The following is a 12,804-nucleotide window of genomic DNA, read 5'->3' as shown; positions in this document are numbered from 1 at the left end:
ATCCATGGAAACACACGTGAATTCACAGGGATTTGGGTCCATGGAAAAACACATGTGAACCCACAAGAATTTGGGTCCATTGGCATACACACAAGTCCATGGGGATTTGGGTCCCTGGGGACACACACTCCAGGATCCATAGGGCTTTGCGTCCATGGAAACACACGTGAATTCACAGGGATTTGGGTCCATGGAAAAACATGTGAATCCGCTAGAATTTGGGTCCATTGGCATACACACAAGTCCATGGGGATTTGGGTCCCTGGGGACACACTCCAGGATCCATAGGGCTTTGTGAAACACATGTGAATCCACTGGGATTTGGGTCCATGAAAACACATGTGAACCCACTAAAATTTGAGTCCATTAGGATACAGAGGTCCATATGCATTTGGGTCCATGGGGACACACACTCCAGGATCAATAGGGCTTTGGGACCCTGGAAACACACGCGAATTCCAAAGGATTTGGGTCCATGGAAACATGTGAATCCGTAGGGATTTGGGTCCATGGAGACACACACTCCAGGATCCATAGGGCTTTGGATCCATGGAAACACACACGAATTCATAGGGGTTTGGGCCCATGGAAAGACGCATTGGAATTTGGGTCCATTAGGATACACATGAGTCCATAGGGATTTGGGTCCATGGGGACACACACTCCAGGATCAATAGGGCTTTGGGACCCTGGAAACACACGCGAATTCCAAAGGATTTGGGTCCATGGAAACATGTGAATCCGTAGGGATTTGGGTCCATGGAGACACACACTCCAGGATCCATAGGGCTTTGGATCCATGGAAACACACACGAATTCATAGGGGTTTGGGCCCATGGAAAGACGCATTGGAATTTGGGTCCATTAGGATACACACGAGTCCATAGGGATTTGGGTCCATGGGGACACACACTCCAGGGTCCATAGGGTTCTGAGACCGTGGAAACACGCGAATTCCAAAGGATTTGGGTCCAAGGAAACACCCCCGGCCTGCCGCCCCTCACGCAGTTCCCGCCTTCCCCCTTGGCCGCCCGGCCGGGGGCGGGGCCTATTGCGGCGCCACGCCCCCTCTCTCCTTGTGCTCCCGCCCCCTCACTCCTATTGGTCGTCCGCCTCTCCTTGCCGCTTCCTATTGGCTGGCGGGCCGCGGGCGCGCTCGGACGCGGAAGTGCCGGAGCTTTGGCGGCGGCGGAGGAGACGGTGAGGGGAGGGGGGAGGGGTCGAGCCCAAACCCCGCTGAGGGCTCTGGGAACGGGGATTTAGTCCCATAAATCGGAGAAAATTGGGAATATTTTGGTTTAAATACCCGTGTTGCACTTGGGTTTGATGAGGAGGAAGGTTTATTGCTGTGTTTCCGCGAGGAAAATGGTTTATTTGGCGGATTTGGTGAGGAAATTAGTTTATTCTTGTTTATTTTTATGAGGAAAGCTATTTATTCTTGGGGTTTGGCGAATAAAATTGTTTATACTCTCTTCTTTTAATGAGAAAAAGGGTCTCTTCCGGAGTTTTGATGAAGAAAAGAAATTAGTTTTGTTTTTTTGAAAATGAGGAACATGATTTATTTGTACTTTTTTATGAGGAAAGTGGTTTATTTTTGTGTTTTTCTTGAGGGGAAAAAAAAGTTCATTTTTGGCTTTTTAGAACAAAATTGTTTATTTGTGGGGTTTTTGTGAGGAAAATTACTTATTCTTGGATGGTTTTGATGAGGAAAATGGTTTATTCTTGGGGTTTGATGAATAAAATGGTTTATTCTTGCTTTTTGATGAGGAAAGTTGTTTAGGCTTGCGGGTTTTGTGATAAAAAAAGTGTTTATTTTTTGCTTTTTATGAGGAAAATTGTTTGTTTAAGTGGTTTATTCTGGAGCTTTCATGAGGAAAATGGGCTTGATGAGGAAAATTTGTTCTTGGTTATTTGTACAAGAAAATTTACTCTTGGGGTTTTGTTTAATTAAATTATTATTGGGAATTTAATGAGAAAAAGCAATTTATTTTGGGCTTTTAGTGAGGAAAATGGTTTATTTTAAATTTTTTTTTATTCACCCTTTCTTCATGCTGAAACAAAAATTTTTGGGTCCTGATTTTTCATGGAATCATCAAAGGAGAAGATAAAAAGTTGAATTCAATGACTGGATTTTAATTACTACTGGAATTTAAATATTAGAATGTAACCACTGGAATTTAACTGGAATTCCACCAGTCAGATTAACCTACTGGAATTTTAACTACAAGAATTTTCATTTGTCAGAATTCAACAAAAAAAAAAAAAAACCAAAATATATTCCTGCTTCCAAATACTTGTATTTCTTTTAATATAAATTATATAATAAATAAATATTTGCTAGGAAAGCTGGAGGTCTTTAGTACCTCAAGGGGTGATTTGCTTGTGTTCTGAATGAATATTCAAAATATTCATGAATATTCATGAGCTGTAGTGCCACCGAGGAGCGGGAATCCCTTTTCCAAGGAATTTTAAAAGGCAGGATTGATCCTTTGCCTCATTCCCGTGAGTAAGGAAAGAAAACATGGAATTTAACGAGGCTGGATGGTGTCAGAACAGGTTGGACCAGCTGGAGCAGCCTCTCCATCCCTGGAATTATTCCAGGTGTGGCTGGATGGAGCTTGGCATAGGGAAAAGTGTTGTGGAATGAGATGATCTTTAAGGTTCCTCCCAACCCAAACCATTCCATGTTTTGGGGTTTTTTTGTGAAATCTCATCCTGGGAGGGTTTAGTGGAGAAGTCAGAGCTGGACTTTTCCCATGGAAGCACAGGGAACAGGGACGAGCAGGAATGTGGGAAACCGGGTTAGGTGGAATTTTGAATCACCACGAGGGTGATTAAACACCTGGAAAAAGGGAGCAGGGAAGCTTTGGGAGACGCTCAAACTCACCTGGGCGAGGCTTTGAGCTCGGGGCTGGATCCAAAACCTCCTCCAACCCCCGGATTCTTCGGGAATTCTTCACCAACACTCACAAATCTCCATTGCTGTGACTCTCCCAACCCAGGGGAATCTGCCATGTCCAACCTCCCGCCTCTGGCAGCGGACAGGAATTGTTTCTACATCCTGACAGAGGACTGTGCCTATGGAAACAAATACTTCCAAGCTGGGAACTTGTGCTTCTGCAGCGAGAGGAGCTACCTAAGGAATTTTTCTGAGGATGGGCCTCCAGCTTGCTTCCTGAAGGTTGTCATGCTGGATGACAGCTCCACGGTCACCATCAACCTGGAAATCCTGCAGCCCGTGCGTCAGGAAGCCGCCGGATTCCTCCTGGCCATTGGGAGCCACAGCGAGCGCTTGGATTTTTTCCTGGAGAGGCTGAGCCTGGATGGAGCTCTCCAAGCCGTGCCGGGTCAAAATGTAATGGTGGAGGTGGAGAGGGAATTTTTCCCGGGAATCGTGCGCTACATCGGGAGCATCTACAAGCCCAGCTTGGCTGTGCTGACTCCGGTGTTTTTCGGGGTGGAGTTGCAGGTAAGGGGGACCCAAAGCAGAGAATTCCACGTTTTTCCATGAAGTTTCTGTGTGTGACATCCCTTCATGGCGTGTTTTCAGGGAGAGGGGGAAAACAGAGGGAGAAGCGACGGGTCCTACCACGGCACCGAGTACTTCAAGTGCAAGAGGAACTGTGGGATCTTCCTTCCCTTCAGCAAAATCCAGTTTATTCCCACATCAGACAACGATTATGGGAAGCAGAAGCCGGGAAAACAGGACACGGAGGAGGTGGTTCCCGTGAAAGTGGGAGACGCCGTCAGCTTCTTTGTGGATGAGATCCCCACCAAAGGAATTGCCATGGCAGTTTACAGGGAAGGGAGCCAGTGGTTTGTGAAGGTTTGCCCGGTAAGAGCAGCTTTTCCATGGTTTTTTTGGGATTTTAAAGAAAAAAAATCACATTATGGTTGGACGTGAAAGAGAAGTAGATGGAATATCCAAAAGGGATGTCAGGTTCTGTGCAAATTTTGTTTTAAAAAATCCTGTATATTCCAGTGTTTAGCTGGTGGGTTTTTCCCCACTGATGGATTTTTCACTGCTTTCAGGAAGAAGAAGGAACGACGGACATTTTCAGGGAAATCCCCATGGATTCTGTTGTGAAGGAGAGCTTGCAAAGTAGGTGATCTTTGGATGTGTCTCTCCTGATCCCCTTCTGGGGGAATTTGGAATTTATTCCCTCTCTGCAGGTACTGAGGAGCTGAAATCCCAATAAAAACCTACAGCTTGTCTTAGTGGACTGGGATTTATGGAAAAATCTCAAGTTCCACACAAAGCTAAAGCTGAAACCCATTTGTCAGGAAGGAGAGGCTGATGGTAGCAGAGAATTCCCTCAGGGAAGAGGCACCACTGGGTAAAAAATCTTTAATTCAGCTGTAAAAGATGGAGCAGGAGCCTCATCCTGGTAGGAAAGGCTCATGTGCCAGCAGCAATGGTGGGAATTGTTGGACAAGACAAGGAATTAGTAGAAAAAATTAGGAAACAACCCCTCTGCTGCTATTTCAGTAGCCTGGGAAGGGCTGGATTAGCTCCAGGGTCAGCCAGAGGTTGGAATGTGAAGCTTTGAGCAGGATCATTCCCTCTCCTCCTGTCAGACCAGCTTGGACACACTGGGAATTACACCTTGTGTCCCTGGTGCTCAGCTTCCTGCTTGTGTGTGTAGCCTGGAATTTCCAAAATAGACCTGGAATTTCTTCAGAATTAGATGCAGAGGATCCAGTTCCCAGCTCTCCTGATGTTTTTTGTTGCCCATCAGGTTTTTTCCCAATGTTCAACTCTGATGTGGGCTTTGGAAAACCAAACCAAATGAAACGAGAGATCAGCGAGAGCAGCGAGGAGGGGGAAGGTGGGAATTCACCCCTGGAAGTGAATTCCATGGTCCAGATTACCTTGGACAAGGGGAATCAAGTTTCAGGAATCATCCGCTGGTTGGGCTACCTGCCCCAAATCAAGGACAAAATGGCTGGAGTTGAACTGGTGAGGCTGGAAAGTTGGGAATGGACCTGGGACGGGCTGGTGGCAGTGGCTGAATATGGAGGGTGGAATTTTGGGATCCCCAGGTAAAGGATATTGAGGAGCTGGGAAGGGTCTGGAGCAGCTGGGAGGGCTCATCCTGGAGAAATGGAGGCTCAGGGAGAACCTTCTGGATCCCTACAATTCCCTAACAGGATGGTGGGGCCAGGTGGGAATTGGGCTCTGCTCCCAGGGAACAAGGGACAGAATGACAGGAAACAGCCTCAAACTGCTCCAGTGGGCGTTTAGGTTGGATATTGGGAAAATTCTTTTATGGATGGGGTTGTCCAGCCCTAGCACAGCTGCCCAGGGCAGGGGTGAGGTCCCCATCCCTGTGGATGTGACATTTGGGGCATCATCATGGTGGCCTCAGCAGCATTGCATAGCTAGACTGGATCTCAGACCTCTTTTCCACCCGTAATTCCATAAATCCCGCTCTCAAGCTCATCTCTAGTGCTGTTTTCCCAGGATGAAGACAAGGGGGTCACAGCTGGAGAGTGGCTGGGCAAATCCTACTTCCACTGCGCCCCGAAGCGCGGCCTCTTCGTGAGGCTGAACTCCTGCCAGCCCGACGTGCGCTTCCAGAGCTTTCCCAACTCTGACCTATCCCTCGGGGATTACAGTGAGTCCTCTGGGAAACAGGAAAACAGGCGAAGGATGGGAAAAGAATGTGGAAAAACCCCGTCGGCAATGTTTTTTCCCTTCCTTCAAGTCTTGTTTTTTGGTGTTTATCCCACACCAAATCTTTGGCTGGATTAACAGCTGGACTCAATCCTAGTGATCTTCTCCCAACCTAAATGATTCCTTAGGGAATATCCCTCAAGTCTGAAAGATTCTGTTTTATGAAAAGCTGGATTGAGAAGCCACCTTAGGTCTGAGAGTTTTGAGGCATCAAGGAAGGGCAGAGTTGACCTAGATGAGAAGGTGAAGGCAATTCCTTTCCTTGCAGGAGGACAAGAAGTTCTTCCAGAGTGTCCAGAGAGTTTTCCTCCCCTCAGGAATGAGACAGCAGTCCGTGTTCTCCAAGGGCGGATGAAGGGCATCCAAGGTCATTGTAATTCCTGCTACATGGATGCAGCTCTCTTCAGGTAAGGACCTGCTTGAGTGGTGCAGGCTTCTTAAATTAATGGCTTTTAAATTAAGCTAAGCCCCAAATTGCAGGATTTCCCTGGATTTTCAAGGTGGCTGGAAGTTTACCTGGTGTAGAGCAGGATGTAACTGTGTGGAGGTGCAACCTCCATGGTGCTTTTGGATCTCCTTCCCAAATCCAGCAGGTTTTTCAGCCCTGAAGACACCCTGTGCCCCTGTGTCTGTCATTCAGAGTGCTGAGAGCTCGTAGTTTTCTGGATTTGGACTGTGCTGACTCTGTCCCTGGAAGTTCTGGCTGGAATCATTCCAAAGAACCCACCCAGGAGGTCCCAACTTCCCTGCTTGGAGAGGAAAAGGCTCATTGGTGCCCTTCCCTGAGCAGTTTTGGCTGCAAAGTAGGAATTTCCTTCTTCCTGAGCTATTCCCTTGCTTTATCCCAGTGTTCATTGTTCCAGATGTGCCTCACTGTGCAGATGTGCTTCCCTCACCTCCCTGTAATTCCATGCATGGATTGTTGGGCATCAAATACATTGACTGTCACCAGCCACCACATTTTGGTTCCAGCTGTTGCTTCCAAGCCCTGAAACTCAAACCCATCCCACTCTTCCCACAGCCTCTTCTCCTGTACCTCCGTGCTGGACTCCATGCTCTTCATGCCCTTCCCACTGTGTGACAGGAATGTCCAGGGAATTCTGCGGGATGAGATTGTCAATCCCCTCCGTAGGTGAGTGTCGGAAATGCTGGAATTTGTCCCATTTGCCTTCATTCCTTCCCTGCTGCCCTAAAGATGACACCTGGCACTAAGGGAAACCTGGCAGCCACATCCAAAGGCGTTCAGGACAAGGAAGAATGGTTTTAAACTGACAGAGTGTGGATTGAGATGGGATATTGGAAAGGAATTTTCCATGTGAGGGTGGTGAGGTGCTGGAATAGAATTCCCAAAGAAACTGTGGCTGCCCGATCCCTGGAAGTGTCCCAAGCCAGGTTGGATGGGGCTTGGAGCAACCTGGTCTCGTTGGTGGCATCCCTGCCCATGGCAGAGGGTTGAACAGGATGAAGTTGAAGATCCCTTCCAAGCCCAGCCATTCCATGATTTCCCTCACCTGCAGCTGGTTGTTGTTCCCAGGACTGGCTTTGTCAGGGCCAGCAGTGTGATGCACCTCCGGGAGCAGCTCACGGACAAGGGCCAGTGCTCCAGTTTCACCAATGCTGAGAAAGGTAAGGAGCTCCCTGGGGCCTTTCCCAAGCTGCTTCCCTGTGTTTTGCCTCATCCAGGCACCAGCTGGCCACTTCCCTTTGTGTTTCTCCTGGGAATGTGCTTTAATTAGGTGCTGATGTTAATTGGTATAAAAATTCATTTGTAAAATTCTTTCAGCTTTTAAATCTCTCTGTATCCTCAGAGCCCTTTCCAGTGTTTGACATTTTCCATGTTCCCTTTGGGATTTTTGCCTTAACCATGTGCTCTCAGCCTTTATCCCAATTGTCCCCTAACCTGAAGAGGAAATTCCAGGCCCCTGGAATGCTGGCTCATGTTTACCTGGCAGCTCTTGGATGCAGTGGGATAAGGCAGTTCCTGGCATGGTCTGATCCATCCTTTCCTTTCACTTTCCAGATCCTGAGGAGTTCCTCAATCTCATAATGCAGCAGATCCTGGGAATTGAGCCACTATTGAAACTCCAGTAAGTTTCCACAGCTGAGGGATACAATTCCCAGGGCCAGGCTCATTAATTTTCCACCTCAGAATCCCTGGGTGGCGGGGGGTCACTTGTCCCTTTCCACCAAAGTTTTTTGGAATCGCAGCTCTGAGTTTTTCACAGCTCCTTAGGAACAGACTCTGATCCTGCTTGTTGTGATCTTGCCATCTGGGCAAAGACGCTTCTTAGCCCTCCCTGGAGGGTGCTGCCTTCAGAAAATTGGGATAAAAACCTTGTGCCATCCTCAGGGAGAGCCAGAAGGGGTTTGAGAAAGGTGATGTCTGACTTTGGGGCAGATCCAGCAGTATCCGACAGCCTTTGGATGAATTTGGGATGTGTCCAGGCTGCCAAGCTGGCTCAGCTCCCGCAGCCTCTCAAAACAGGCAGCCCATGGATGCAGTCCCAGTTTTTTGGGGACTCTACAAAGAGGATGAGAGGCTGGAGGAAGCCAAAAATAACTGTGCTGTTTGTGAGCACAGAAAGGGAATTGTTGGATTTCTGTGCTCCTTTGTGGAGCTGCCGCTCGAGCCGTGGATTGTGGAGTGCTGGGAAAGGCCGAGCACAAAGAGGACTCTGTGCTGCAGCTCCCCTGCACGGGGTCATCCCAAGGAAATCCTTTCCTTGCTTTCTTTAGGGATTGTGGGAGTTCTGCACACAACTCACCTTGAGTTTGGCTTTTTGGATGCCTTTTTAAATTAATCCTTCATCGAAGCATCCGTTTGTCAATTTAAATACTAAATTTACTTACACTAAATTATCTTTTACATTGATATTGAGGGGAAATGGAATTTTGCTTATAGGATGTGCTGCTCCAAAAGGATAATGAGGTCAAAATTCCTACTTATCTACTGCTCCCCTGGCATAAATTTGATATTTTTTGGTGGAAAAAGGGCTTTGTGTTGCACCAAAACACCCTCAGTGCATTGAGCCCAGGAGCTCTCCCAGGTCAAACTTTGGGAAATTCCAATTTTTGTGTCACCACATACCCAGTCCCATGAGCTCTCCTTGCAGGTCAGGAGGCCAGGAGCAGGAATGTTACTGCTACCAGATATTTATGGACAAACAGGAGGATTTGGTGGTTCCCGACGTGCAGCAGTTGGTGGAACGCTCCTTCCTGTCCTCAGATCTGAAGCTGGTGGAGGTGAGTCCAGTTTCCTTCTGCTTTCCTTGCTTCCCAAAATACCTGCGAGGCTTTGGATGTTTTATATCCAACACTGAATCCAGGCATGACTTAGGAAAAGGCCTCTGCTTTCCCTGTTTCCCTTTTGTCCTGTGAATAATGACAACAAATTTAGACAGCAAAAAAATCTCGAGGATTTGGCAGATTCTGGCAGGATGACTCCTTTTCCCTTTTTTTTTTTTTTCCCGCAGATCCCATCTTGCTTCATTATCCAAATGCCACGTTTTGGGAAGGAATATAAAATGTTCAGCAAAATCATCCCCTCCTTGGAGCTGGATATAACAGATCTGCTGCTGGACAGTGAGTGATGATGATGGGCTGTGAGCAACCAGCTCTGGGCTCTCTGGGGTGGGATTCCTCTTCCTTGAGTCCCAGATTTGGCAGGACAAGCTGGATTTTAGGTGGGATCTGGAGGGGACACTCCCTCTGAGCTCTGTTTCCCTGGCAGGTCCCAGGGAATGCTGCCTGTGTGGGGATGTTGCCACTCTGGAATGCTCAGAGTGTTTCAAGGACAAAGTGTTTGCAGCCACGGGCCTGAAGCAGTTCTGCAGCTCCTGCTCCAGACAGGTATTCCATGGCTATTCCCAAAATCCACCTTGGGAGCTGTCAGAGGAATGAACCCTCCAAAATCCCCACATTTTCCTGGCTGTTCCTGCAGCTGCTCAGCCCTTTCCTGAGAGTCATTCCCAGCAGGAGCCACAGGTTGTGAACCCTCTGCTTACACAGAGCCTTAATAATAATGGAATCATAGAAAAATTTGGATTGGAAAGGACCTTGAAGCTCATTCCAATTCCACCCCCTGGACGCTGCTCACTATCCCAGGTTGCTCCAAGCTCTGTCCTACCTGGCCTTGGATGATTCCAGGGATGGGACATCCACAGCTTCCCTGGACAACCTGTTCCAAAAATAAGGTGTAATCCTGCAGGAACTGAGTGCTGATCCCTCCTTGCTGCTTCTCCATGAGCATTCCCACAGTTTCTGCCTCTTGAAGGGTGGCAAGCTCCCATTTCAGCTTCCTGCTGCCAGGCTGTTCCCACAATGCCATTCCCAGGCAAGCAGGGAGCACAGGACTCACATCAACAGGGAATAAATTGGGAATCTGACCTTCCTGACAGGCCAGGGCCAGTTCTGCCAATGCCACCCCGTCCCCTCTCCCCAGGTTCACTCCCATCGCTGCCGCAAAGCGCACAAACCCAGGAGGCTGCACATTCCAGAGGAATTCCAGAGCTGGAGCGCCCGGGGCTGCCAGCAGGTCCCACGGGAGAAGCTGGAGCTGTTTGCAGTGCTCTGCATCGAGACCAGTCACTACGTGTCCTTCGTGAAATACGGCCCTGGCAACGAGCACTGGATGTTCTTCGACAGCATGGCCGACCGGCACGGTGAGGGAATGGCAAAGGGATGTGGGAATGGGATGTGGGAAGCTGCCTGGGCCTGCTCAGTCCACCTATTCCTCTCAAGTTTCCCTATTCAGGCTTTCTCTGGATTTGGCTTTCCTTTAATTAGATTCTACAGGGGCCAAAGGGGTTTTTCCAGGTGGTTCCAGCTTCTGGTTGTGGTCAGACAAGAGATTTGGGATCCTATCCCAGCTTGTGGGCACAGATTGCTTCTCCTGTCCTTCCCTACTGTGCTTTTATCACAGAATCATGGAATGGTTTGGGTTGGAAGGGACCTTAAAACTCATCCAGTTCCAACCCCTGCCATGGGCACCTTCCACTATCCTAGGTTGCTCCAAGCCTCATCCAACCTGGACTTGGACAATTCCAGTGATGGGGAAGCCACAGCTCCTCTGGAAATTCCATTCCAGCCCCTCGTCAACCTCCCAAGGAGAATTCCTTCCCAATATCCCATCTATCCCTGCCCTCTGGCAGTGGGAAGCCATTCCCTCCATATCTTGTCCCAAATGCTTCTCCACCTCTCCTGCAGCCCCTTTAGGTTGGATGGCCTCCCCCCATCCAGCCTCTTCCCGTGCTTTTGGCCTCCACATCTCCCAGCTGAGGCTCTGCATGACTCTTGAGTGTGCTGGGATCTGCTGGAGCTGCAGGGAATCCATCCCTTTGGGATCTGGTTTGGGACTTTTCTCCTCCTTTCCACCTTAGGTGGCGAAAACGGCTTCAACATTCCCACGGTGACGCTGTGCCCAGAAGTTGCCAAATACCTGGACTTGCCCCTGGCTGTGCTGGCCCTGGAGCAGCCTCGGGACATGGATGGGGTGGCCAAACGCCTCTTTTGTGATGCCTACATGTACCTGTACCAGAGCAGGAAAATGGCACTTTACAAGTGACACCATCCCGGGCCCATGGCACGGAGCAATGTCAGGAATGGGAGCTTGGATCATCCCAGAAGGTGGAAGCAGCCAAGTCTGGATGCTCTGAGCTGCCTCTTCTCGCCTCTCTTGGTGTCAAATTATCCAAGTCAGGCTGGGATTGTTAAATCCTGGCTTTATCCAGTGGTGGTTGGTCCTTGGGCACAGCTGGACTTGGAATTATTGATGCTCAAATTCATTCTCATTCCCCACATTCCACAATTCTCCCTCTCTGGGTACTCTGGAGCATCCCCACATCCTTGTTTCCCTGCCATCCCTTTCCTCCAAAGCTGGGGACCAGCAGAAATCAAAAAACAAGGAATTATCCACAGCTTTACCAAGAAACCACAACCTTTCCTAAAACACCCTCACCTGGATTTGTGCAGTGAGGAAAATCAGATCAGGATGGGTTTTCCTCACCTGTGTCCCTCAATTCCCTGCACTTCCCTTATCCAGCACTAACTGGCACTTTTACCCACCCTCATTTCCAGTCATGGATATCCTGAGCTGAAGCTCTGCTTTAAAAATAGATATTTTTCCAAGAACAAAACTGGAAGGAGGATGGGAGCAGAGGAGCAACATCTGGGCTCCTGCTGCTTCCTCTTTTTGGCAAAATCTGCACAGGATTCAGTGTTACACCCTCACTTTTAGCACTTTCTGTCCCATCTTTGCATCCACTTCCAAGCTCTGGGGTCAAATACCAGAATTCCAAGGGCAAAAATAGGAAAAAAAAATAAAAGAAAGGAGCACTCTGGGATTTTCTGCAGGAGAGTTTAGGGTTTGGGTGGGAACTGGTGTCCTTCAGTTAAATAAGTTTGTAAACTTTAGGGTTATCGGCTATTAAGTGGGAAGTTGAGTCAGTGGGATGCCCAAATTCCACAGAAATCTCAAGGAAAGCATTCAGGAGTCCCAGATGTGCAGGTTTAACCCCGTTCCTGCTCTTTCCCCCCTCTCTTTAATGTAGAGTGGAATAATTTTAACAAAGCCTGGAGCTTTGGATCGGTCCTGGTGGCTTGGGCTGTGTGGTCTGGGATCTTTCTGGCATTCCAAGTGTTGCCAGCAGGTCCTGGAGGGATTCTTTTCCTCTGCTCAGCTCTGATAGGTCACACCTGGAACACTGAGTCCAGTTTGGAGCTCCCCAAATCCAAGGAAAAACCACAGAGCTGATGAAGGGACTGGAGTATCTCCTATGAGGAGATGCTGAGGGGGCTGGAATTGCCCAGCCTGGAGAAGAAAAGGCTCAGGAAATCTCCTCAATATCCATAAATAACTGAGGAGAAAGTGCAAAGACACCCAGGAGCTTCTCTGCCCACCAAAACTGTTCCTAAACATCAGGAATTGCATCTTATCCATGAGGGTGACAAATGCTGGCACAGGTCACTCTCCTTGTTCTTCATTCCTCCTCTCCCATAAACTCAGGAAAATCTGTACTCAGGTACAATGGACTCCTCATCTTTGGTGCTTTGCTTAAAAAAAAAAAAAATCTCATTTTTAGCAAACTGATCCTGGATTTCCTGGAGGTTTTTTTTTCCTGTCTTAAAAT

The 12,804-nt window shown here is 48.4% G+C and overlaps 1 protein-coding gene across 3 annotated transcripts; it reads left to right on the top strand.

Annotated features, from left to right (window-relative positions):
* Window positions 1–1,177: 1,177 nt before the first annotated feature.
* On the top strand, window positions 1,178–12,722 carry LOC121333400 (ubiquitin carboxyl-terminal hydrolase CYLD-like). 3 transcript variants are annotated; one of them, XM_041399684.1, is made up of 15 exons: window positions 1,178–1,200; window positions 3,003–3,469; window positions 3,551–3,835; window positions 4,033–4,102; window positions 4,740–4,960; window positions 5,465–5,618; window positions 5,946–6,084; window positions 6,699–6,809; window positions 7,212–7,303; window positions 7,698–7,764; window positions 8,791–8,920; window positions 9,151–9,259; window positions 9,408–9,526; window positions 10,119–10,338; window positions 11,056–12,722. In XM_041399684.1, exons 2-15 carry the CDS (start codon window positions 3,014–3,016, stop codon window positions 11,238–11,240), a joined length of 2,358 nt encoding a protein of 785 aa, XP_041255618.1. In that variant the 5' UTR covers window positions 1,178–1,200; window positions 3,003–3,013; the 3' UTR covers window positions 11,241–12,722. The 3 variants fall into 3 exon arrangements, with proteins under 3 accessions (XP_041255618.1, XP_041255617.1, XP_041255619.1); XM_041399683.1 differs by lacking the exon at window positions 1,178–1,200 and adding an exon at window positions 1,260–1,386; XM_041399685.1 differs by lacking the exons at window positions 1,178–1,200; window positions 9,408–9,526 and adding an exon at window positions 1,260–1,386.
* The last annotated feature ends 82 nt before the right edge of the window (window positions 12,723–12,804 follow it).

This window comes from Onychostruthus taczanowskii, unplaced genomic scaffold (assembly GCF_017590055.1).
Source record: "Onychostruthus taczanowskii isolate IOZ18803 unplaced genomic scaffold, ASM1759005v1 scaffold169, whole genome shotgun sequence".
Taxonomy (NCBI): domain Eukaryota; kingdom Metazoa; phylum Chordata; class Aves; order Passeriformes; family Passeridae; genus Onychostruthus; species Onychostruthus taczanowskii.
This window is presented reverse-complemented; position numbering and strand designations above follow the sequence as displayed.

Bases quoted from the DNA above. Each gene is read 5' to 3' on its own strand.
- LOC121333400 (XM_041399684.1), top strand. From the start codon at position 3,014: ATGTCCAACCTCCCGCCTCTGGCAGCGGACAGGAATTGTTTCTACATC. The intron at 4,103-4,739 runs GTAGGTGATCTT...GTTGCCCATCAG, and splicing joins TGTGAAGGAGAGCTTGCAAA to GTTTTTTCCCAATGTTCAAC. The intron at 5,619-5,945 runs GTGAGTCCTCTG...CTTTCCTTGCAG, and splicing joins CCTATCCCTCGGGGATTACA to GAGGACAAGAAGTTCTTCCA.